The sequence below is a fragment of the Camarhynchus parvulus genome, chromosome 19 (assembly GCF_901933205.1).
Source record: "Camarhynchus parvulus chromosome 19, STF_HiC, whole genome shotgun sequence".
Lineage (NCBI taxonomy): Eukaryota > Metazoa > Chordata > Aves > Passeriformes > Thraupidae > Camarhynchus > Camarhynchus parvulus.
The window spans coordinates 4,884,191-4,911,219 of NC_044589.1; the positions used below are offsets into that span (position 1 = coordinate 4,884,191).

The 27,029-nt window shown below is 43.7% G+C and overlaps 1 protein-coding gene across 8 annotated transcripts in view; it reads left to right on the top strand.

Moving 5' to 3' along the window:
• The window catches only part of CUX1 (cut like homeobox 1), a 270,012-nt gene that overhangs the window by 206,276 nt on the left and 36,707 nt on the right, over positions 1 to 27,029 (top strand). For 7 of the 8 annotated variants that reach the window (XM_030962485.1, XM_030962487.1, XM_030962490.1 and 4 more), the window contains 3 exons: positions 14,808 to 15,110; positions 19,347 to 19,535; positions 25,237 to 25,501. The exons of the other annotated variant lie outside the window; for it this stretch is intronic. In XM_030962485.1, coding sequence (XP_030818345.1) covers positions 14,808 to 15,110; positions 19,347 to 19,535; positions 25,237 to 25,501 — 757 coding nt within the window. The remainder of the gene's footprint in view (positions 1 to 14,807; positions 15,111 to 19,346; positions 19,536 to 25,236; positions 25,502 to 27,029) is intronic. 8 annotated transcript variants of the gene reach the window in all.

Sequence of the window (27,029 nt, forward strand, 5' to 3'; positions counted from 1 at the left end):
ATGCATAGTAACGACTCAAACTTTCATTAGCTGGGAGTATTTTCATTACTGTTTGGCTCTATTCTGTCAAACCAGCAAGATTTTCTGGATTTCTAGCCCAGTCAGTTACACTTCTAGATCATGAAGTTTTGATTAACACCTCATTCATGAAAATCTCACCTTTTGTCCAGTAATTTTCCATTTTCACTTGTAGACAGATGGGCCCATCAGTGTTTCATATAATGAATGGATAAACAAAAATAATGATATATATATATATATATATATATATATATATATATATATATATATCTTACATATTTATATATTTGTTGAGATAGCAAAGGGAAGCCAGGCTTGCTTTTCTTCTTTGGAAGCTGTATTCATGAATTTTATAAAAAACAGCCCATACCAAAATGACAGCCAGGTATATACCTGTATTTTCTCCCTGTGAGCTTCTCTCAAGGCTTGGTGATTTTGTGCAAGTTTGAAGGAACATGTTTTACACAAAAACGGTGTCTGTACCCTAGGTGGTCAAAAATAGTGTTGCTGTGCCTTTTCTAACATTTTTTCTGTGTATTTCTTTCCACCTAAATGCTCTAATGCCCTTGGGTAAATCTGCCTTTTTAATGATTTATGTGTCAAAAGCATGGACCAAATCACATGGAAAAAAAAGTTGAATTAGTGTCACCCAACTGCATCAGCATTTTTTCCTGATGAATTTGGCCCTTATTTAGTTGCATTACTGCTGATGGGAGCCAGGGTGGGTTTGAACAGTTGCCATGTGCCAGGAGAAGACTCAGATATTTCTCTAAATACTTGTACTGTGCACAGCTTTTATTAGTTGGTTTTATTTCGGGGGTTTGTGCTGCGTGTCTATAGGAGATTGAGACAGAGTTTCCTTTTTGGTGCTGTTGATTCTGTCCGTGGCTGCTCTCAGGAAAGCTGAATTTTTACATTCACATTTTTCTTTATCCTCTGTGAAGGACATATACTCTCTCTATACTACATTAAAGGCTTGCAAATACTCAGTGGGAAGAAGACGTGCCTTTTTGGTGTGTGTTTCTGTAAGGGTCGTCTTATGACCTAATGTGGAAATCTTCATTTGCCGATACAGCTGCGGGTGATCTCAGGGGATTTTGAATTTCCCTTTTGTTTGTCTTCCTTTCTGGGTATCATCCATCATTCCTAACCTCATGCTGCTTAGCAATAGTAACACTCATGGGAGTTGAAGAAAGGATTACAGCAGCATAAAATGGGGAGCTAATTAGAGCTTGTTTCAAAATCAGAATCTAGCTTGAGATAATTGCGTATTATCTGGTGATTTAAAAACCCGAGATCTACTGTATTTAGATCAACTAAAATATGCATAAAAGCTTTCTTTTCAAAATAACAACGGGGAGATTACTTCTTATCATCCCTTGGGAACACAAATCAGAAAAACCTCGGGATGATTTTGTGTTGTTATGATATTAACAGAGAGATCGGGGCGTGATGGCAGAGCCAGGTATCCACTGTATTTTCATTTATGTAACACAGATTCCTGTAACATTGGCCAGTACAGAAGCTGCTGAGTGGGCAGGTGGATATTCATGTGTGCTGGGTGGATATTCCCATTTTCCTGGTACCAGGAGAATTCTGTCACACTGGAGAAACAAAGTAGGGAGAGAGCATGTTTCAGGCTGGGAGCCGAGTTTTGGGAACACCATCCTGATGTACTTCTGAGAAGAGCTCAGTAACCTTGTGGTGGCAAAGGAGAAGCCCTTACCCCCATCTCCCAGTGTTTTATCATCTTTTCTTGCATTGTTCTGGTTTGTTTGGGTGGACAGAGCTGTGCAATGGTGCTCCAGAGCACAGTTGGGATTAGCACAGGGAGAGCTGAATCCTTTCACTGTGACATCACCAAAATGATTGGTGCAGTGATGCTGACAGACCTTCCCAAATTGGAGCTGGTTTTTGTTGTTGAATCAAAAAAAAAAAGAAAGATGGTTTTGCAGTCATTTGCTGGCATTCCAGGTTAATAAAAATGTATGACATGAAATGTTTGTGGTTAATGTAGTCTGTGAAATGGAAGAGAAGGGAGATCACATGGCTCAGACAGCCGACTGCAGGAATTCCTCGCAGAGATGTTTTGTGTTTGATGACCAATTACTGAGTCTTGGACTTGAGAAAGTTGTGGCCATTTGTGCTAGGTGCAAATGTGGTTTTAAAGTTCAGAGCTGAACTACTACATCACCAAAGAGTTACCTTCATGCTTACCCCTGGAGCACCCTGGCACATCCTGGTGAAGTTTCCACATTCTTTCTGTGTGGTTTGGGATCGGGCTCAGGAGCAGTTGTCTGTGGCTGTGCTGATTTCAAACCATAGGGTATCAGTTGGCTCCTCATAAGGGCAGCTGTTGTAGTCTGTCTGTAACGTGTGTGATCATCTTCTGTGCCATTTCCCTGACATTTGGACCATGAAAAGCTCCCTGGCAGCCTTTCTGGTATCAATAAAACCAGGAGAATTGCTGTCAAGGCACCTCACTGGGGCCTGGGAATGCAGCATGGAGTCAGTGCCTCAAGTTGATTCTGAACACAGGATTGGCTCTGATTCCTGGCCATCAGCTGGGCATTCCTGCTTCCTGCTGAGACCTGTCCTGCCCAGGCTGCCTCCCACAGCCCTGCTCCTTTTCCATCAGTGATGTTTGCAAATAGTCAGTATTGGTGGAGAAATTCCTCTCCTGGTTGTATTCTTCTCTGTCCATGGAACCACCCAGTGGTTAAATTTGCAGAAGACGGCTCTGTCCTCACTGTGGTCACAGCTTTGCTGTGAAAAGAGCTAAAGGGCTTTTAGAAGGGCTAAAATAAAACACAAAATCAGGGAGTGAACCCTGTTTTCTAGGCTGATACTCCTTGTGAGTATCAAGGCTGATACTTCTAGGTTGTGAAAAAGGTTAAAGGGCTTTTAGAAGGGCTAAAATAAAACACAAAATTAGGGAGTGAGTACTGTTTTCTAGGCTGATACTCCTTGTGACTCAATTACAATGTTCCTGTCAATACAGCAAAGAGGAGACCTGTGCTGGATTCTGAAGGCAAATTTAATTCACTCCTAAGTGCAGTTATGGACTCCTAGCATTTGTTTTGGAGAAGTTACCCAGTCAGGTTGCAGCTAGGTTTTATTTTTGTGGTTAATTTGGGAATGTGGGTCCTTGACACTCACTCCCCCTTAGTGTGAGATCCCCAAGCAAGGAGTTCAAGTGTGGCTGTTCAGCAGCACTGAGCCAGGCACGGCAATGCCTTACCCTTCAAGTCTTTCTTTTCAAAGAGCAGAATTAATAAATGAAGATGTTTTTTAAGCTGTGTGAAAAAAAAAGAAACTTTCCTGACCATTATTGCCTCAGGCTTCTCAGGTAGTTCACAGAGTAGCAGTTAGCATGAGAGCTGTTAAAAAGGAGATGTAGTTAGGGACAGAAACCGTGGCCATTGAGTAGTCGAGCTCTGTAAATTCCACTGTTGTTAATTTCATTACTTATTACTTCACTTCATTAATTACCAGCATTTTCCTTCCCCTCTGCGTGCGCATTCGGAGACACGCGGCCTCCCCTGGGGAGGGGCCCTCACCCCCTCCCCGCTGCCAACCTCAAACCACAGAGGGGCTGGGTGGAAAACGAGGAGCTGAGAGATTGGAAAAGCAAATTCCAGCCTAACTGGAGCAGCACAGGCACCCAGAGAGGCCGGGGCTGGGCAGCTCCAGGCGGGGTCAGGAGCCGCGGTGACGGCCGGGCTCTGTCCCCCCTGGGCTGGCAGCTGCACAAGAGCTTGGAAAGGCACTTCTCCAAAGGGAGCAGATGATTTTCTGGTGGGGATAGAAGACTCTGGCAGCTGGCAGAAGTTCATGTTGGTCTTTTGGCTGCTGGTGGTAAAAGGAGGGGGCTGCAGGTCCAGCCCCGTGGCCATCGGTGGGGTGGAGATGGCCACGGTCCCCTCGGCCCTCCCTGGGCAACAGCCCAGCTGCTGCTCAGCAAATTGCCAAATGCTCCTCCACTGGATGAAAATTACCTTGCTTTCAATTCAAAGAACAGATAATGGGCTATTTTCTTCCCAAAATACTGGGAAAAAGGTGTGTGAGCACCAAATGTGCGGGTTGTTATTTCCATCTTCTAATGGGGATGGAAATCCTCCTCACCCAGCAGCTTTGAAACATAAACAGCCTGTTCTGATTATAGAGTTACATATTGCTTGATAGCAAATCATTCCCAAGATGAAAAAAAAAGAATATTACCAGAAAATTAATGTCTTCTAAGTTACCATCCAGCCTGTCCTTTACATTGGGGTGTGAGAGAAACTTAGGAATTTGTCTCACCTCATTTGATGCATGTAGGGTTTTTTCACTTGCCAACAACCTTTCAGAGAAACAGGAAATGAAAGAATCCAGTGATTATTTTAAATCTGATGAGAAATGCAACTTGCATTGAAAACAAAGCAAAGTGGATTTGAGATCAAATTTAAATAAAAATGAAAAGAGAAAGACAGCCAATTAAAAAACCAATAAAAGGAGAACATACAATTACAACAAGAAAGGTAAAAAAGGCCTGATAGTACATGTTCAGTATTTATACTTGTCAAAGTTATTGCTGATGGTAACTTTTCACAGAATCACCGAGTGATTTGGGTTGGGAGGGACCTTAAAGCCCATCCAGTCCCACCCCTACCATGGCAGGGACACTTTCTACTAGCCCAGGTTGCTCCAATGCCCATCCAGCCTGACCTGGAGCATTTCCAGGGATCCAGGGGCAGCCCCAGCTTCTCTGGCCACCCTGTGCCAGGGCCTCCTCACCCTCACAGGGAACAATTCCTCCCCAATATCCCATCCATCCCTGCCCTCTGACAGTGGGAAGCCATTCCCTGTGTCCTGTCCCTCCATGCTTTTTTCAAAGCATCCCTCTCTGTTTTCTGGCATGAGGTGGTCCCTTCTGAGAGCCATCTCCCCTTTTCTTGCTGTTTTCCAAGGGATCCTGGGATGGGTTCCCACACCAAGGAGGTGTGAGATGGACCATGGTGTAACCACAGCTGTGGTTAGTGTTTGTTTCTCTGGTTTACCCCTCTGGAGCTCGGGTCCTAAAAATAGTACAAGTTTGAACTGGCAGATGTTTCATTTGTCCTTTATGAGAGGACCAAAATTAGCCTCTCATTTGGCACCTAAATAAAGCAACTTAACTGCCTTTATGCGAACTTTGCAATTACTGTCTATTGAAGTGGCAACATTTTGTTGTGTTTGATGGGGAAGGGCATTATATAAGCAACAGCAGCACCTAAAAAGCCACCAGACCTTGAAAGAGAGAGGACAAATATGAAGGAGCCCAACTGGGTTTTCTGGAGGAAACTGATTGGGATGATTGGTTGTTTTTTTACTTTTTTTGATCCAAGACAGGTGTTTTCCCTAATGAAGGTTTCATTAAATAAAAAGAAAGAAAAAGGCAAAAGTACCTTGGAAATGCTCAGAGAGCTGTCTATTGTAAAGGTAAAAAACATTAATAAAAGGACAGCAATGGTTTCTGTAATTTTCAGAGAAAAATCTGCACAGAATGCCTGAAGCTGGGTTAGCAGTGGGACTCCCCAGGGGCAACAGAAAGATGTTATAATCAATTACCACATCATAACACTGATGTATGATAATTACTGAGTGTTCCTCCTGAGATAGTGCAGCATTTGGCTGGGATGCAGCTCTTTCATGGTCCACTGCCTGATTAATATGCAAATAATAGGCTGATTGCATGATGAATGCAGAAAATGAGTTCGCTGATAACGTGAGCACCGAAGCGGGAAGATGATAAATTACTTTTACTGACTGTCCTACATTAAGTACCCTTTCTCAACAATTTTATCACAAATTAAGTAAAGCAGTATGGAGAGATTATGAGGATGTGTAAAATAATGTACCTTAATAGCTTTTATAATATTGTTGCGTGCAATGTAAATGTCATTTTGTTTCAGCACTTTCCCCAGCACTCCTCCAAAAAAGGAGGGTCTTGATGGAAGGAAAGGAAAGGAAAGGAAAGGAAAGGAAAGGAAAGGAAAGGAAAGGAAAGGAAAGGAAAGGAAAGGAAAGGAAAGGAAAGGAAAGGAAAGGAAAGGAAAGGAAAGGAAAGGAAAGGAAAGGAAAGGAAAGGAAAGGAAAGGAAAGGAAAGGAAAGGAAAGGAAAGGAAAGGAAAGGAAAGGAAAGGAAAGGGAAAAAAGGGAAAAGGGAAAGAAAAGGGGAAAGGGAAAGGGAAAAGGGAAAGGAGAGAGGGCAGTCATTAGCCTGGGATCCATCCCATGTGGACATTGCCTGTGGCAAGGGAATGTCCACATTGTTTAGTGGGGGAGATGTCTCTAAATGCAGTGCACAGTGCACATATGCATCCTGCTGCAGCCTCTGCTCCAGAGCAGACACGAGGTTCAAATCTCAGAGGAGGGTGTGGAAATACCTTCACACTCAGGCTCCTGACACAGGAGGACAACAAACAGTCATAAAATTGGTGCCACATTCAAGCAAGTTGGTTTCACACATCAAATCACAAGGTCAGCAAGTCAACAAAGGCGCCATAAAATGCAGCAGAACCTCCTCGTGGAGGTTCTCCCTCTGTTTTCCAAAAGGTATTGTGCACAAGTTTGTCTTGATTATACTAAAAATATAACACTGTGGGGTTGTGGCATCTTGATTGATTGCTTCCATGACATATTTGTTTTAGCATTCAGAAAATCCTTAATAAAGCATCTGCACACAAGCTGCTTTAATAATAAGGTTATTGAAAATATTTTCTAGCAGTTATTTCTAAATATTGATTTCTAGCTAAGTTACAGAAAAACAGAAAAATCTGAATATTAAGTAGAGGTTGGAAGAGTTGGAAGAGCAATGTCTTTTAAAGCAGCCATGATTCTGCCATTAATCACCTAATTTAAAATAAAGTGTATTTTTAGAAAGGGGTTTTTTATTGGTTAAGAGTCATCTCTAAAACCAAAAAATCATAATTCACTTTTCAATGCCAGGATCCCACTTTTTGCTCAGGAATCACAGAGTCATAGGATAATTTGGGGCTGTTGGCCTGACCTGTGCATTGCTGTGATGTTTTCAACTGTGTGTCTAAATCTAGCTAAAAAATTATTAAGTTTCCCCTTCTTTTTTTTTTTCTCTGTGTTTTATTGTAAAGTAATGCTTAGGGTTACAGAGGCCTCATCTTCCCCCCAGGCTATTGCGAAAAATGTCCTTTAATTCTTCTCCTCTGAGGGTTTTCTGCAGGGGTGGTGTTGTGTCAGGCCTTGGTGTGTCTGCTCCAAAGTCAGATCTCAGAACAAATTTCACTGGAACTGACTGACTCCAGTTGTATCTTCCTGCACAAGATTCCAGACACCCTTCAGAGCAATCTGTGCTCCCCACTCCTCCTAACTCAGTAGAAGTCTGATGGTTCCACTTTATGTAGCCTTAAAATAGGTCTTGGCGTAGCTTTGGGCACAGCAGTGGGATTTCTAAAACTCAGAGGCGTTTGTGGCTGCAGGTTTGTTGAAGGGAGAATTGGTTGCCCGACTTCTCCAAGTTTTAAACATCCAGCTGTAAATCTCTCCTCATGAGTCTATCACCAGCTCCCATCCTACGTGTTCTTTTCTCAACTTCATCTGGTTTCTCCAGCTCCTTCTGCTTCCCAGAGCTGAAAACACATTTTTCTAACAGAGGCACAAAGCTAAAACAATTATTAATAATACAACTTAAATTGCAGCAATCCTTCAGCAATACTCAAAAGCAGGTTTTTTCAGGTAATTCTAACATCTACCCTGATTATTCAGTTTTATGTCCTCCTGACACTTAACATATATGCAGAGTGGGAACCTTTATTTTTGTATTGCCCCAGTAATTGCAGAGTTAACCAAGGCTGGTTCCTCCCCTTTCCGTGCAGACACACATGCATCTGCACACTTTCCTAAAGGGGTTTTTCCTTTGATCCCTCCCCCCATCCACATAAAATTTCCCTCTGAGCCAAGACCCAAAATAACATTTTCCCCAAAGTTACGACATTTATGAAGCAAACAAACAAACAAATTCTCCAGAGTCAGAGTGGTGGCAACTCCAGTGAGTGCTCACAACTCTAACTGCACCAACCTACATATTTGACATTAGAGATGCAAACTGCAGGGAGCTTTGTGCACTCCCTACACAGAACTGGGGGAGTTTATAACTGTAGGGAGGATCATATTTTCATGAGCCACATCAATTTGCAAATTGTGACTAGGCAAGGTTCACTCACTCAGAGTAAATCCACCAAAAGCACTACCTGGGAGAAGGCACTTTCACGGGTATTTTCTTTAATTAGAAGAGGGATGTGTTACAGTGCTCTCCCACAAGTGCTGCTCAGCTTTATTGCCTAGTTCAGGCTTGTGCTGCACCCACTGTTAGTGAGGAGAGTTGCTGTTATGGTGCTTTAAAAGATTAACTTCAGAATGCTAATTTCTTCTCATCCATGGAGGTGTCCAAGGCCAGGTTGGACAAGGCTTCGAGCAACCTGGGATAGTGGAAGGTGTCCCTGCACGTGGCAGGGGGTGGAGCCAGATGAGATTCAAGGTCACTCCCAACCCAAATCATTCTGTGATTCTCTGCTAAGACCCTGCAAGGGCAGACATAGCTAAAGGTAAAATCAAATAGAAGGTTGGAGGGAAGAAATCTTCCACTGAAATTCTCACACCCTGGGAAGCTGAGTACTAGGGTTGTCCTGGGGATGTTGCTCAGCTGTGTGTGACCAGGCCCTGATTCTCAGAGCAGCATTCACCAGGTTTTGGTCTACAAATTGGATGGAATGGGCAGCCTCATCATTGGGAAACAGAAACTAATCCAGTCCCAGTGTGAGGCACTTTGATCTCAGGCAACCTGCCAGGCCTGTTGTTGTCCATTAACTCATCGGCACGAGGAGGTAAATGCAGCCCTGAAGTAGCAAATGCTCTTTTAAGAGGTTGCTGAGAAATCTCCTGTCCACATTTGTCTGCTTTCATCTTGCCCACTGATGTGCTGATCTGGGAGCGAGCAGAGCGCGGGATGCCCCCAGTCCCATGGATGTGCCCGTTCCCCCAGCTCCTCAGGAGCCAACTGGGACTGGGCTGGCACAAACCTGAGCTTTGGACAGTGGGAAAAGTGGTGCATCAAAGCAAGCACCAGTGAAATCATGTTTGGGTTCTCGTTGGAATGTCACAGAGTACCCTGTCATTTTGTTTTAGCAACTTGTCCTTCCAAATGCGCAGTTCGCCTTATGGCATGCCAGCAGTAAAAATGTCACTTACAATAATTACTTTTTGGTGAAAATGCTTGCTGACTTCCTACCTTCAAGCTGTTTTTTACACAGTGGGGAGATAATAAGAAATGACTTTATCCTGACTGCTCAAATGAACACTAAATGGAATTTAGGTTATTATTACTGCAGATAGAGGACTGTATATTGAAATTTAAATAGTGGATCAGATAAACTACAGAGATTTGTCTCTGAAAATTATAGTGGATCCATTTTTTCAATCCACTTCCCTCTGAAACTTAAGGCAGCTGTTGTCTGCCTGCTGTCTTTAGAATATAATATTTTTCATAATCCTTTTAGAGGCCCCTGAATACCTTCTGTGTTTTGCATGGTCTTCCTCAACTTCGCCATGTTCTGTACTTCATTCCCCGTGAGTCCTTTTGCAGTTTATTAGCTGAGCCTGTGTTAGCAGCAAAGGTTGAACAGGTTACTCTCCCAGCAGCTCCAGGAGTACAGGGTGTCTCTGTGGATGGACAGATGTGCTGGGAGGACAGACTGAGAGTGGGCTTGTGCTTTATGCTAACAGATTCAGATGCTTTAGTTCAAATCTCTGTGGATGCAAAGCCAGTTTGCTGTCAGAGGTGAGGCAGGGTCTGAGCAAAAGCAGCAAACCTGCAGCTCTCAAAATGCACAGGAGACGTTGCAGTGGAGGAATCTGTCTGTGCTGGAGATGTGATGCCTCTGGGACTGGTGAAACCTTATCTGTGTCTCAACATTGCTCTGTCACTGAATGCCTCCTTGGAGGGGATACAGCAGCACTGGTGTCACGTCCTGTAGATGTCTCAGATCTTCTGGGGAGCTTGGAGCAGGTGGCACCTGCAGGTCTTTGCATCTGAGATGTCCTGAGCTTCAGAAGGAGCCTCCAGCTGAAGAGTGCTGTGGATCTGAGCTGTGCTTCACCTGTTGGATGTGTGCTGTGGGCTTGGGAAGAGTTCCTGGACATCACAGAAATGGTGCCCCTTGAGCAGTGCCCTGCAGTTCCAAATGCCCCTGACTCCAGCAGACCTGGTGATGCTCAGGAGAGGAGCCTGCACAGCCTGGGGTTCCTTACACACTGCAGAGACTCTGCCCATGACCATGGCAGAACAGGAGCAGAGGGAGGTGTCAGGCTGAGACAATGTTGGGGGAGTGTTTCCAGCTGATGTGCAGGCTATCAGTAGAATAATCAAGCAGCTGAGGTCCCAGGATCCAGTACTGGGGACCTGACCCCAACATGGGCTGGGGAAGTGTTGGAGAAGAATCAGAAGATCTGGAGTCCAGGAAAACCACCTGTGATCAATGAACTGAGACAAGAACTCTGATTTCAGACTTGGTCACGTTTTCCAAAACACTGTCATGGCAGATGCTATGGGGAATGTGCAGGGGATGGATGGGACCAGAGCAGCATTTGGATTCATCCGTTGTGCCAAGGAACGCAAGACCACAAAAGATTTTCTCTGTTTGTGTAATTAAAGCAGAGTTAGTTTGTTATGGTTCTCAACCAGGTCTGTAAAATACTCAGACTCCAGACCTATTTGCTGTTTGCAAAGTTAGTTTAGTTTCTTAACAGCTACTAAGGGATGGGGAAGGAAAGGGCAGGCTGTGATGATGGTTTGGGGTTTTGTTGCAGTTAGATGGTCATTCAAGCAGCAATTTTATATTGAGAAAATGGTATTTTAAAGAAAACAGGAGATATTTGTGTAATGTTGACTTTGTTTCCACCCATTTATACATCTTCATTTTAGACTGTGCATCCCTCTCTATTATTGTAGAAAAAAACAGAAGGGAAGAATTTCCTGACTTAAGAATAAGTCCTGTGTGCTCTTCCAGGAGTGCCATGTCCCCCAGCAGGGCTGTCTGTGCTGGCAGACTGAATCAGGTGTATTTGTCTTTCTGGAGAGGCACTTACCTCCAAAGTCTGGCAGCTCCCCTTCAGTGCAGGGGCTTTCTCTGAGCTCTGTTATCAGCTCTGAAATAGCCAGTGCTGCTCTTTGGTTCTCTTCATGTCTTGGCCATGAATGGGGCCCAATTCCACTTGCCAGACATTTCAGCTTGCTGCCCCATTTCTGCAGACATCACTTCTAGTACTTGATTTGCATTTTTAATTATTATAAATGCTGCACATTTGAATGTACTCCCTAAAATCACTTGGAAGGGCTTAACTTCCCTATACCCCAGACTATATTTGAATTAATAATGTAAAAAGTGCTGGTAGAACCTTTACCCTTTCATGGCTCAGTTTTACTTACATCTTCAAAATTTTGGATGATTTAAGTGCATTTCTGCTGTCTTTGCATCTTTAATGGCATTTGTCAACACCAGCCTATGATTGTGCAGAAGTTCCATGAGGTTTTTTATCATTTAAAATGTCATGTTAAGCTGTGTCTTCATCACATGCAGGGTCTGATGGTCACCATCTTCCCATAAAGTTATTTTTGGGGACACCCTGTTTCTCCCAGCCTCTCTAAAGCTCAGGGCACCACTGATGTCTTTGGCTGCCCAAAACTTGAAAATTTCCCAGGTTCTGCAATGACCTTATCACTGGTGATGCTCTTGATCTCTCCAGCTCTTCCAGCACCTCATTTTTGAAGCTTTGGAGCTTTTACTTCACATCTTATATTGGATGCAGGCTGTTGGAAAACAAAGCCCTTTGGTATAGCAAAGTTTACCTGGAATTAATTGAAATAATTTCATCAATAAATGGTGGCCATGGAGTTTGCAGGTTGTTCTGTAATACAGTTTTATTTTATATGGACAAAATGGTCCTTTCTTCCTTAAACACAAATGTGAAAACATCCAGTGAATATTACTTTTAAGAAACTGGATTGCTTTTAAGTTAGTGTTATTCTTCATAGCAGTCTGGGGTTAAAAAAGCAGAGTAAGTTTTAAAGAAATAAGCTTTCAATGTATTGTTTTCATTGGAAATGTTCAATTGCTGCTTTGGAAATCTTAATGTATATTTTTCAGATATCCTGAATTTGTGTCTTTGTCTTGTGAGGAACTTGAGAGAAATGAATACAGACAAATTATTTCATAAACCATGTGAAATGGCTGTGGATTGACAGTTAAATCTGGAATAGTGAATACAGTCAATTTTCCCCTTTGTTCTGTCAGCAGTCACTTGTACTCTAAATGTCTATTTAATTTTTTAAGTAGATTAACAGGAAATGTTTGCATTATTTGATTATTGAATTTACTGTCCCAAATAATGGATCTTTTCCTCAAATATTTATGTGATCTTGAAAATGTTTTTCCAGAAGGGAAAAATGCTAAAAATGAATAGGGAACATATTTTGAGTTATTTGTAGTACATGTACATAATGCCTCGCCTGAAATCACTGTACACTTGCCTTTTGGTGGGGAAAAAAAGCAGTTTGTCATCTGTACTGCCTTCCAAAATTAGATTCAGATAATCCCACCTTTTGGAGTAAATGAGCAGCAGATTGGTCTTAAAAATGAAATTCAAGTAAGCTCTTGGTGAGTGATATAAAAAATAAATAAGCTAATATGTGAGGAACAGAGAGCATCTCAGTGATAGATGATAACACAGATTACCTTTGTTGTGTTCATAATTAGGCTGGGCAGGGAAAGGAGAGGGAGAAGGAGGCATTAGAAATGCTTTTGTTTAGTCCTGTGTGGTTGGGTTTGGTTTGGTTTTTGGGTTTGTTTTTTTTATTATTTTGTCCTTTTTTTTCCCCCTGTGTGTGTGTGTGGCTCACTGTGCACAGATGAGGAATTGTATAGGAAATTTGCAGCTGCTCCAGTTATTCAGTAAGATTTGTATAAGCTGGCACAAGGGACAAAATTAGAGGGAAGTTGAACGAGTGCTGTGCAGTTTATTAGCTAGGCAGCCATAATTTTGACCTTGCTGTGGGTTAAAGGACACAGACCTGAGAAGAAATCTGTTTATCATGTGGGGAATTCATGCCATCCCTGACAGTGTACAGTGAACAAGATGGATGATCTGCCAAATTGGTCCCTCGCATGGGTGAATCAGGGCAAATTTACAGTACAATTCCTCTGCTGCTCCTGATACAGAAATAACATTTCCCAGGGTTTCTGTTCAGTTGTATGATGACCCAGGGCGAGCAGAGAGAAGAAATAGGATTTGTAGGATCCCCTTTACCTTATAGACTTACATGCACCTCACTTGCTGTCTTCCTCTTTTGCATCTCACATAAAGCACTAAGGAAAAAGTCAGATTTTTAGGTTTGAGAGAGCAGCTTCAAGTGAGTGTGTCAGGGAAGCTCTTGAATGCAGCATGGGGAAGCTCCCAGGACCCTGAACAACAAACACCATTATCCTCTGCACTCTGCTCCTACTGGGCCTGACTTTTCCTTCAGCATTTGGGATGTGTTTCCATGCTGCACAGGCTGCATGCTCTGGAATGATCTGACAATATTCTGGATAACAAATTTAAAAACCAGGGAGGTGATGGGACCTGAGAATCTTCTGTAATGGCACTGCAGGGCTCCAAAAACTCTGGGCTCCTCCTTGAGCAGCTGAGAGCTCTGTCAGCCTCCTGCAGGCAGCTGGAGCCAAAGCCAGGGATGTGTGAGGCTGGAATCCATGCCAGGGATGTGTGAGGGTGGAATCCATGCCATAAACCCTGGCAAGTAATGGGTGGGAGGCAGCAAGGAGGAGGAAGCAGCCCCACAGAAATGGGAAAAGCTGTGGGTGGAGAAATCGCCCATGTTCCTTATCTCCTGAATGATTCTTGTAAAACATCTTGCCTCTGTGTTGTTGCTTTAAAAAAGGTTCAGCCTGTACCCTCAGATGTCTGGAATCTCTGAATAAGCTCAGTCAGTACGTTCTGTGAGAGATAAATTTATTGGGGGGAAACATTTTGTACAGAACCTATTGTTGTTGGCAAATTAACAGATTGGGAAAGCTTTTCTTTAAACCAAGTGTCACAATAACAGATTTGGGTGTCTCCTGATCCACTCAATATCTTTATGTTGGATTCTCAAATACTTTAATTAATACAACATAATTACAAACTGTATTTTAATCTTGTTATTTCTGGACAAAGAGAATTGCAGAAATGCAATGTGTGTGATAAGAAACAAAATGAAATCAATAACACTCTCAAGATAGAGAGTTGTATCAGTTGTAGAAAATCCCTCACTGACAGAACAAAATAGTGGCTGAGTGAATTTCTTACAAGTCACAGAAGGAAGTTTAAACCAGTCTAGAATGGTAGCTTTAAAACCATCCTTATATAAAAATGTTGTGACAAGCAAAACAGATTTCCTGACCAAGGAAATTGCGTGCAAACTTACAGACTATTACACTCCAGTTTTTCCTGATTTTTATTTGTATTTGTACATCTTGTCTTTAGAAGAAATCAGAGACGACTCAAGATAAAATTAGAAAATAATTCTTGTTTTTAAAAAGAGGCTTTTTAGTACCCAAGTCATAGCAAGTAGCATTTTGCATACTTAGGCATTTCTTTAAGTAGGTAGAATATAAATGAGGAGGAAAGTTAAATATCCTGCAATCAAAACATTACAATTATGCTAAAGTGGGGACTTTTTTCTCTTTTTTTACTTACAGAAAGTACTCCAAAGACTTCTGCCAGTTGCAGTCCTGCTCCTGAATCTCCCATGAGTTCCAGTGAATCAGTGAAAAGCCTGACTGAGTTGGTACAGCAGCCCTGCCCTGCCATAGAGACGAGTAAGGATGGCAAATCCCAGGAATCCAGTGAGCCACCTGCATCTGAATCCCAATCCACGACCCCTCTGCCACTCTCAGGCCACTCTGCACTCAGCATCCAAGAACTGGTGGCCATGTCCCCTGAGCTGGACACCTATGGCATCACCAAGAGGGTCAAGGAAGTGCTCACGGACAACAATCTTGGTAAATCTCTTTATTCTCATTTCTTGACCAAAATCGTGTGTAAGTGTTCATCTTTTTATTGTTAGCTACAGTGGATGTGTGTGAGAATGCCTGGGTTTGACTCTGGCCTAAGCTTTAATTTGCTAAAAAGATATCTAATCTTTTTAAACTGGTGGAAAACTCCTTTCAGATTGTCACACTCCAAATCCCATCACACCCTTGTTCTTCCTAAGCTCTGCTCCTGGCTCAGCAGCCAGGTACTGCTCCCACCTCCCAAAACAGGGTCCAGCAGGCTGTCAGCACCCCCAGAACCCCAGAGCCACAGAGATCATCCCTTAGGAAAGGCTTTTGTCCCCACACTTGCAAATCCCAGGCCCATTTTGGGTGAAGTAGAGGAGCCCAGCATGGTTGGAGAGGAAGGTGCACCACAAGCACGAGCACAGTGTCCCTGCAGAGCTGGGAGGGAAAATCCACACTCAGCTGAGGTTTAGATGAGCCTGAGATAAATGTGCAGGGCCACTCAGTTCTTCTGCTTAGAGATGTGCAAAGCTGAGGCTGCTTTTGCCTACAGATGGGTTTTTGGCTGTTGCCTTTATTGCCATGCCTGTTTGGAATAGTCACAGGGAATAACCTGATGTGAGTATGGGAAATCCACATTAATTCTGTCACTGTGCCTCTAAATCTCTGGTTCTTCATGTCTTTAACCCTTGCTTCCCTCCCAAGGCTTTGGGGAATGTTTGTGGGATCCTTTGAGGGCTCTGGCAGGAGGGCAGTAAGGCTGTCCCAGTGTTACCTGCTCCCGCTTCTGGGTCTGAGCAAGGGATTCATCCCACCTGCATCAGGTGTTCAGGGGAATGGCTGGTGCTCCCCAGGAGTTTCTCTTCCTTCACCACAAATAGGATCAAAAGTTTAGATTTAGACTGATGATGTTAATTATGTGAGAAGAATTTAATCCAGATTATCTGAACGTGATGACTATGAAAGTAAAAACTCCTCTATTTTAGTATGTGAGGAAGCCTCTTTTCATCTAGACACAGAATAATGTGTTATTTCCTTAAAACATTTTTTAAGGGGGAAAATACTGGGATGGGGGAGGTTCTAAGTTCTCATTTAATATAATTTGAGGGGAAAAAAGGAAATTACCCTGATCGCTGACAGAGCCTGAGTGAGATTGTGTTCCACTGAGCCCAGCAGAATTCCTTGCCCATGGAATGCTGGGGCAGATGGTGCTTGTTTGTTCAGTGGAGATAAGGTAGAGATAAAGCCCCAAATCATGGTAAGGGTTTGCAGATCCAAGCCCCTGGTTTTTGGGCAAAATGCTATTGAGTGCTGTACCTGCTCTGGTGTTCCAGAGAGGTTTGAAAAAAAAAATTGTTTACATTTGCTTTGATGCCATTTTTACTTAGTCTTTTTTATTTCCCATGATTTTTGTTTTCCTACAGTGTGGCTGACAAGCCTAAAAAGCAGCAGAAGAGCCAGGAAATGTGCCCCAAACTCTGCATTAGGTGTGGAACCAGTTTCAATGTCTCCTTTTGTGCCCTCAGTGTGCTGGTGCACCAGGTTTTCTGGTGCACAGGTTTCTCTGCTTTAGGCCACTGGGCCTTGTGAACCTGTCACAGGCAGCTGGTGGTGCCTGAGGTGTCCCAGTGTCACCAGCCAGAGACCACAGTTGTACAGAACAATTCAGACTGAGCTGCGTGGGTCTCTCCTCCCCTCACCAGTCAGGGGAATGGCTTCAAAGGGAAGCAGAGTAGGTTCAGAAGGGATGTTAAGAAGGAATTCTTCCCTGTGAGGGTGGGGAGGTCCCAGCACAGGGTTCCCAGAGCAGCTGCCCCATCCCTGGAAATGTCCAAGGCCAGGTTGGACAGGGCTTGGAGCAGCCTGGGACAGTGGAAGGTGTTCCTTTCACTAGGAGCTGGGTCATCTTTAAGGTCCTTTCCAACCCAACCATCCTCTGAAGGTTCTGTGCCTTCAGCACACTGTTCACACTGAGATGTGCCCCAAAAGTCAGAGTATCCTCAGGGTTCCCTGCTGGGGAGCTCACAGAGGGAAGCAGATGCGCTCAGCTGTTTGAGGATAGGGCATATGGGGCATTTCGTAGGAAGGATCAAGACTTTCCATGAAAGATCCATTAGGATTTGCATCAGTGGGAACAGGCATGAAAGGTGGGGAGGAGTTTTAGGAAACCTGTGCTTAAAAATATTCCTGTTATTACTGGTGCTGTGCTGAATATGGAGCGTGATACACCTGCTCCCTCCCAGGGATGATTTCTGACACCTTCCCCCTGAGCTTGGGAGTCTTTCAGGTGTTTTCTCCTGTCCTGCCATATCCTGACATGAAATAAACAACACAAACATCTTTAGCTTTGTTCTTAACACCTAGAGAACATGATGTTACCTCCTTCCACATTTGCATTTTTAAGTTTTAGGCTGTAGTTTAAAGGTTCATTTCCTTCAGCAGCACTGCCAGCACTGCTCATTCCCAACCCTTTTGCAAATCTGTGCCCATACTCCTGTTCGTGTGGCAACACAAAAGCAGATTTTTAAAGTGGCTGTGTTATCTTGTTAGTAGCTGGCAGGTTTACAGGGAAATGGATGAGGCCTTGCTGATGTTTTTAAATACAAATAGGGAGCGGGTTACTCCAGCAAGACATGATAAAAACATAAAGATAAAATTGATAAAATTTCCCCTGAATTACCTCTTTTGTCTGATTTTCCTGATATTGAGGGTAGTGGCAAATCACTTATTACTCAGGAACTTGAGTGAATTCTGAATGTAGGTTTCTGTTCAGTCTGTAGGAGCTGTTTTCAGGGCTAGTTTTGGAGCTTATTAGCAGTGTCATGTTAAACCCTGTTCTCCTTTCCCCTCTCTGCCTCTCATTATCTCAGCTGCTTCCTCTGAAAGCTTTGCAGACCCACCTGCCCCACACAACTGAGTGGGATGTTCTGCACCTGCTGACTGGTCCCATATTCCCTCCTCTCCCCATACAGGCAAAAAAACCCCACGAGGGCAAAAATCTTGGGATGTTTCTAAAGAGAAAGAGGAGGGGAATCGTGGAGTTCAGTGCAGGGGATGGGTCTGTAGAGCAGATATTGGCCATGGGCTGTCTGTGTCAGGATCAGGGAAGGCTGTGAAGAGCTGCTGGTGCTTTTGCAGGCTTGGGCTTGTCCTACAGAGCTGTGGGGTCAGAACCCCCACTCCTCCCTATTGTTCCTTAGGGATCTGTTGGTTACCACTGGCTGCAAGTGCTGGGACGTGAAGGGAGAATGTTCTGTTGTGTGTTAGTGAGGAAACTCAAAAGCTGCAGATCAGAAGCAAGACCCTGAGCCCCAGATTTGGGGGTTGTGGAAAGATCTTTGGGTTACCTTAAAATCCCATGGCAGCAGCATTTGTATCTTAAATCCTGATGGCTCTGGTGACTCCAGGCTCTCCTGCAACAGAAGTTGGTATCAAGGCAGTGCAGCTGAGGGAGAACACTGAAGTGAAGGGGGTTAGAAAATCAGCTCTGTGGTTGGGTTTGAGCTGCACAGGCATTTTCCCCAGTCCTTGATAAGTTAGGCTTTTCCCATATAAAATCATTGTCAGCAATGCACATATGAACACTGTACACTGTCAAGCATTTGCAGATTTTACCCTGCCAGATGACAGCATTTTGTAAGAGAACTAAAATTAACTATTCTTAATTAGAAATACTGTAGAGATTGTAAAACAAAAATTGTATTGCAAGTTCTGATTATCTCTAGTGGGTAAGGCACAGTTAGATCCCCACAGATAGCACAGCACAGAAATTCCATACATGTTTCTGTGAGGACATTTATACGGCCATTGCTGAAGGGGGAGGTTGCATTGCTCTTGGTTCACTGATTGCTGGAAATGTTTGGATTGCCCTGTTGGAACAAAGCTGTGGCACTGCCCTCCTGCATAAGAGCTGTGTAGCCTCACTGCTTTCACAAGCTGCCTGCTTAGCTAGAAGTTCAGTTTATTTTTCCTCTCCTAATTTTATTTTTTGCACACTGTTTCACTGTAAGGTCCCGCTCCCCAAACGTGTCGAGCTCCTCCCTTTATCCCAGGCAGATCCTGAGGATTAAACTAAAGCTCAGTATTTACCCTTCTAGTGGGGGGCAGAGCATTTATTCTCCTAAATGTTTCTTCTGGGTTTTTGAAGCAGTTCTGAAGTAAGAATAATTGAGGAATGATCTCGTGTTCTTCGCTGTGTCTCGGCTGAGCGAATTCATGCTCTTCTCAATTTCCCATCAGGTCAGCGTTTGTTTGGGGAGACAATCCTGGGGCTGACCCAAGGCTCTGTCTCAGACCTGCTGGCTCGCCCCAAGCCCTGGCACAAGCTGAGTCTGAAGGGAAGGGAGCCCTTTGTCCGTATGCAGCTGTGGCTCAACGATCCCAACAACGTGGAGAAGCTGATGGATATGAAGCGCATGGAGAAAAAAGGTAACAGGAGCAGAGTGCTGCCTCACACCTTCCCCTCTTCAGCCTGGCTTTAGAACCCTCCAGAAATAGTGGAGAGGCAGCATTGATCCACTGGTATGAGGCTTATGCAAAAGGACTTCAGCACAGATTTTTTTGGAGCTTTTATTTGATGCTTGCTCAGGCAGATACGTCTCAAAATAAAAGGAAAACAAACACACAACTGTGACCGTGTTCACAGGGGTCTGAGGATGAGGGAAGACACAAGGATCTGACTCCATGTTTCAGAAGGCTTGATTTATTATTTTATGATATATATTATATTAAAACTATACTAAAAGAATAGAAAAAAAGATTTCATCAGAAGGCTAGCTAAGAATAGAAAAAGAAAGAATGATAACAAAGGCTTGTGGCTCGGACTCTCTGTCCAAGCCAGCTGGACTGTGATTGGCCATTAATTAGCAACAACCAACATGAGTTAGTCAAAAATCTACCTGTTGCATTCCACAGCAGCAGATAATCATTGTTTACATTTGGTTCCTGAAGCTTCTCAGCTTCTCAGGAGGAAAAATCTTAAGGAAAAGATTTTTCATAAAAGATGTCTGTGACACACAACAAAAAGCCAACCCCAAACCCTAAATATTCACCAGCTGCTGGGGAATCATTGCTGTTTTTTCCTATAGATTAATTACTGAGGCCCTGGTGTATCACTGATAACTTGCCTTACCAAATGAGAAATGTGGGTTTGGGTTATTAGTTAATAGTGCTGCAGCTGGTCACAGATGTTGGGCTGGAAGAACTGTGCATTGATTCCTGGGAAAGCTCCTTGCCAGTCCTGCACTGATGGCTGCTGGGAGGAGAGAAAAATGCAGCCTTTATAAAAGGCTATTGCAGAGTAATGATATTTGAAGCCTTTATAGTGAGGGGTAAGGTGATTGTGTTAATAAAATAAAATTTGTGTTATGCTCACATAAAGCAGGGTCATGGGGATGGACCTGTGAGTGCTCTGACTTGTTACTGGGTATCTTAGGAAGTACATCCTGCAAATTTATCCAACTCTCCCCTTTTTAAATTCATCACTAAAACCCAGTGGTAATTCAGAGCCCTGTTTTTAGTATGTTCATGTGATTTTACAAGAGAGACTCGTGGGCTGCCATTATCAGCAGTTAACTAATTAATGATATATACATCTCTGGAGCTACCCCTTAATGATATTAGCACAGACATCATTAATCGTGTACACTGCAAGCTCTGCTGTTGACTGATGTTCTGAAAGCATTTAACACATTTGATCAAGAACTTGGTGATTATATTTAAAATTGCAGTGAGGGAGCTTCTGGGAAAATTATAGTCTTGCAGGCTTTTAAGAAGGAATTCAAGCCCTTGTCACAGTAACCAGTATAAAATAAAGCAGTGCAGTATCTTAGCACGTGTATGATCTTCCATGGGGAGTAAAATCCACTTGGGTTTCCCACTTACAACTGTAAACCAAAGGGAATCATGAGGAGTTTTGCTGTATTAGAAACATGGCAGGAATAAAATTGTCAACTAGCTGGATTTTTATAGCCTCACAGAGAATATTGCCCATAATGCAGCAAAATAAAATAAAAATAATTTAAAAGTAGTACTGACAATATCCTTTCAAAACGATTTTCTAAACTGGATTCTTATCAAATAGTGAGCAATACATATGGTCTGTAGATGGCATCTGAATAGAGATAAGGCTATAAATCATTGAGACTCTGCTCTGAGCTCCTGAACTGTGCAAGTACTGTCCTCAGAGCAGTCTAAAGTGAATTCAGCCCTGTATTTTCTGCACAATCCTTTCATGCAGGTAAGGATCCTGTGATTTAACCTTTTAAATTGCTCCAGAGCCACATTAAGAATTTAACTTTCCCTTCAGCTAATGTCAGTTAAAGAACAATGCGACTGGGTCTGCTTCCAGTGAAACATTATTATCAATTATTTCTCTGCCACATTTTATTAAGGGAGTAAATTAATAATTATGATAAAGGTGAACTGCATATCTCTTTTTTTTTTTTTTTCTGTTCCGCCAGTCTGAAGTTTGTGCTATAAATGTCCCTTTTAAGAGGTTCTGAAAATTTGCAATGTACATTTACCAACCTCTTTGGAGGGAGCTGGGGCTTCATGCTCACCAGGCTGAGACTTTTGCACACCTTTCCTGCCTTGGAAATGTTCATTCCTCCCATAACCTCCGGGGCGTTGGGCTGCTGGAGCATCGCACTCCTCACAGAGCAGCACTGCTGTCAGGAGAAAATTGAATTCCCTTTATTTCCCCATTATTTCACTTTTTAATAATCTTGTTCAATACCACATAAGGTAGAAATTATATTAAAAGGGGCTCTGTTTTATCTCAGTGGGCAGCTGTGCAGTGGTGTCTGTGGCATCCATAGCTGGGCACACGTGGATTGGGGGGTGAAAGGTGGAACTCAGTCAGCCTCAGACCCAGATCCAGACCTTTGCCCAAATTACAGCTGGGCTTCCTTTTTATTCATATATCTCCTGAGAAATGGAGACTGGTCACAGACAAAAATCAAACTTCTCCAAAAATAAAGTGTGTTTGCAACTTGGATTGCAGTTTGAGCCTTGCTGTCACTGCAAATGTGCTGAATGATCTCCTTACATTTTCTGCATACGGCACATATGTTTAAAAATAAAAATAAAAATGGAAAAGCTTTTTAAAATGTCATCTAAGTTTCCAGAGACCAGCATTAAAGCCAGAAGTCTGAGTGCTAGTTCTGCCTTTGGCCCAATGGAAATTTGTCCTGATAGTAGATTATCCTCCAGAAAACAATTGCTCTGACAGAACAGTGGGACATCCTCCTCTTTATTTGTATTTCAATGAAATATGTGCTTTTCTATCATTTGTTCCATTCTCATGAGAGAGCCAGTGCACCTTGTGTGATGCCAGTGTGAGGTTACAGGAGCAGAGGAAGGAATGACATTTTTCCCAAGCTCTCACAGCTCTGGATTGTCCTTTGCTGCTTAAGACAGGAGCTCTGCCCTGCCAGAAATCCCATCCTGTGGAGAGCAGACAAAGGGAGATCCAACCCATCCTGATCCCTGTGTGTCTTCTGCTGACTCTGTCACCTGACCAAATTCCAGAAACTCCAGTCAGAGGTGGTCTGAGCCCCTGTCACATCTCCCATGCCAGGTTCTGGTTTGTCTTGGGCCTCCTTGAAGCTGCTGCCCGTTGCTGAGGTGATGGATGTTGTCCTCCAGCCTCTTGTTCTGCTGTGCAAGGAAACAAGGGAGCTTTGGCTGTAGTTTGCAGGTCAATGCGAGTTGGAAATAACACCCAGGAAGGAGTTTTGAGATTAAACACCTTATGGAGACATGAGATTATCTTGCTGGAATGATTAATTCCATGGTTGAAGGTTGTAACAGTTCCTTGAAGACTGCAAAAATAAGGCCAATGGGTCACCTTGAAATAATGCATATTTTTTGCAGTTTTACATCTGGTTGGAACAACTTAAATAGGTGGATTTTTAAAGGAGATTTATTAAAAAAAAAAACCACTTTGTTTTTTATGGTTATTTCAAACGTGTGCAGGACTGTATCACGTCAGAGTGATGGATCACGAGCAGCTCACGTTGTGTTCCATATCAGTGATCTTACACAGTAGGCAATCCTCAGGTAATCTGTCATATTCAAGAAAAACAAAATGTGGGCCATGCAGATACCCCCAAAGGTTACAGAGTGCGTTCAGAATTCACTGCCATGATAGTAAAGCCACAGTACCAAAGGTCCCACTGGAGGCACCATGGAGAGGGCAGGGGCTGGAGCCCACTGGAGCCAGAAAACCCAGCCAGTCCTGGAGGGAGCCCTGCCAGGAGCCATTGGCCAGGGTTTGAGCACTGCAGTTTATTTAATTGCACTGATTTTTTATTCACTGTGCAGCCTCAGCCTGAAGGCAGAGCTGTGGGGAGAGAAAAAATTGAATTTTTGAAGAATTTGGTTGCTGACCAGTGTGACTGGCCCCACAGTGTCCCTGGCTCCAACCAGAGCTCCTGGCTCCTAGAGATTTAATGCCTCCTGGATTGATGTCAGGCTGGTGTAATCTGGAACTTAATACCCGAGGTTATCAAATTTTAGCTCTTGAATACATAAACTCTTAAATATCTAGAAGGTATTTAACAGCCATTAAATATTTTATTGACAAGATTCATCTATATATGCTGTTTTCAGCCCCCTCATTAGCAATGCTTGTGCATGATACTGCCAGGTGCAGTAAATCCCACCTCTCCATGCCCAGTGTAAATCAGTCAAGTCAGTGACAGCCTTTGCTGGGACTCCTTCCTTGTGGAATTTGCCAGGATAATTCACTCCCAGTCAGGGAGGAAGGTCAGTGGCAGGATCACAGGCTCCTGCCATCAGCCTCACCGAGCCCATCAGCGCAGGGAGAGCTTTCTTGAAAGTGTCTGTGTTTTGGAAGGAGCTTTGTGTAGGGGAGGAGGCTGCTGGGGGCTGCTTTTCTTTCATAACCTGTCACTGCCACAGCAGAGAGCTGTAGGCAAAGGCATCAAATGCCTGATGGTTGTTCAGCCCATCCCTGGCATCTCCGGGCTCCAGGCGCCATCGTGTGTTGGAGATGGCTGGGGAAGGCTGGGAATGCTGCAGCTCCACTTCCACAGTCATGTTTGCCTTCACGTCAGAGACACCTCCGTGTACACCTGAAGTGTTTTAACCACCAAACCCCTTTCAGTCAAAACGAAGCACAACTGTCCCAGTCAGGGCCCTGTGTGGGAGTTTGCTCCTCTTGAAGGAGTGAATGTGAAATGAGTCGTGTGAACTGAACCCTGTCATTCGTGTCCCACGTTCATTGTAAAGGCAGAAAACTCTGGCAGGTTTCCAGCTGACTTACCCTCTTTTCTTCTCTTTCTGCCTCTTGCATCCTCCCCTCAGTTGGTCTCTGGTGGCACCTCATCCTTCCCATCCCCTCCCAGCAGCCCATCCCTGTGGCAGTGTTCACAGGGGTCCCAGGACGAGGGAAGAGATAGGAATCTTGACTCCATGTTCAGAAGGCTGATTTATTATTTTATGATATATATTATATTAAAAGAAAATGATATATTAAAACTCTACTAAAAGAATAGAGAAAGGATTTCATCAGAAGGCTAGCAAGGAATAGAAAAGAATGATAATAAAATATTGTGATTGACCAGAGAGTCCAAGACAGCTGCTTCCTCTGAAAGCTTTGCAGACCCACCTGCCCCACACAACTGAGTGGGATGTTCTGCAGCTTCTGACTGGTCCCATATTCCCTCTTCTCCCCATATAGGAAAAAAAAAACACCAAGGCAAAAATCTTGGGATGTTTTTAAAGAGAAAGAGGAGGGGAATCGTGGAGTTAAGTGTTAAGTTAATCCTGGAGTTAAGCTGGACAGTGATTGGCCATTAATTACAAACAACCACATGAGACCAATCAAAGATGCACCTGGTGCATTCCACAGCAGCAGATAATCATTGTTTACATTTTGTTTCTGAGGCCTCTCAACTTCTCAGAAGATCCTAACCAAAGGATTTTTCATAAAACATGTCTGTGACACCCACCTGCCATCTCCATGTTTATCCCTACACTTTCCCCATCCTTCCTTCTCACAGCAGCAAGTTTACACCCAAGTTAAAAAGACCCTTATGGATAAGAATCCGTTGATTCTGCACTTGTATTCATCCTGGTTTGACCCCCTGTGCCTCTCTTTCAGCCTACATGAAACGGCGGCACAGCTCCGTCAGCGACAGCCAGTCCTGCGAGTCCTCATCCGCTGGCATCGACTACAGCCAGGGTGCCAGCCCCCAGCCCCAGCACCAGCTCAAGAAGCCCAGGGTGGTGCTGGCACCAGAGGAGAAGGAAGCTCTCAAACGAGCCTACCAGCAAAAGCCATACCCATCACCAAAAACCATTGAGGAACTCGCCACGCAGCTCAACTTGAAAACCAGCACCGTGATCAACTGGTTCCACAATTACAGGTGAGTGACCTCTGCTCCTCAGGGAGGGCTGGGCTTGGCTTGGCTTTGGCAGGTGCTGCTCTGCCTCAGCAGACTGTGCTGGGTGGTTGTGCAAAACAAGCAGCTTTGACAGCAGGGAGGTTCTCACTAACACAGTGCTAATGCTCCAGACTAATTTTAAGTCATCCCTGAGGAGCAGCTGTGCTCACATATTGATGTGAGTGGTGCTTTTAAACAGAAAGTCTGGCTTTTGGGGTGGGCGTGGATGTAGAGATGTCCACTGATGAATATTTATAAAGGCACTGCAGCAGGCCAGGCTGCTCTGACTCACATGTGCACACGCACAGACGCGTGTCAGGTGTGTGGTGGGTGTTGTCCCTGGGTCACTGGGTGGAGGGGACTTGGAAACATCCTTTATTGGATGCCATCAGAATTGCCCTGCTTTCATTGTGTCATTTTTCTGCATCAGAAGAAAAAAAGGATTTTCTTTTAGGTCTTGAGTCACCCAGCTCTGAAAAATAGGCACAGTGTTCATGCTGTGTTTCTGGGAAGCTTCGTGGAGTCCTGAAGGACACAGAGCCAATAACCCTGAAGTCAGATGTGGCCACAGAGAGGGACTTCTTACAAGGGCCTGGAGTGCCAAAACAAGAGGGAATGGCTTTAAACAGCCAGAGAACAGGGATAGATAGTATATTGGAAAGGAATTGTTCCCTGTGAGGGTGGGCAGGCCCTGGCACAGGGTACCCAGAGCAGCTGGGGCTGCCCCTGGATCTCTGGCAGTGCCCAAGGTCAGGTTGAACAGGGCTTGGAGCAGCCTGGGACAGTGGAATGTGTCCCTGACATGGCAGGGGGTGGAACAAGGTGAGCTTTTAGGTCCCTTCCAACCCAAACCATTCCAAAATTCTATGATTTATTTCATTGGTGTGATTTAAATTATTAAAGACCAGCACTGAAATAAAACGTTGGTCTCTTCAGTTCCTCTCTCATTTGAGGAGGAACCTTCTCCACATTTGGGCCCCTGAAGCAGGTTTTGGCCTAGAGACAGTGATAAAAAGAGACAAGGCTGGAATAGCACATAAGAATTATAGGGATTTGAATAAACATATTATCAGCTGTGCTTGGGATTGGAAGTCCTAATTAATGCAGCAGACTTTTCTCCAAGAAATTTGTGCTAATGAATATTGAACAGGTACAGTTAAGCTACCAGATTTAATACTATTCTGCTCCTTCACTCGGAGCCAGTAATGTTCCTAATTAGTCCAGATTGCTAAACTTGTTTGTTTTTAAAAACTGCTAACATTTAAAGGGTGGTTTTTCACTTTAGCCCTTCTCAGCTTTTACCAGGGAAGTTGCTGAAGCAAAAGCAGCAGAGTTTAATGAGCTACCTCAGAAATATTATGCACAATAGTTAAATAATGTTTATAGTAAACAATTCAAAAATTTTTAAAAATGAAGTAATCATATTTACACTGGATTTCACTGCCTTGAATTCAGTACAGATGCAGCCTCTTTTCACTGCTCAGGGTTCTTCAAATGCAGGCCTCTTCCA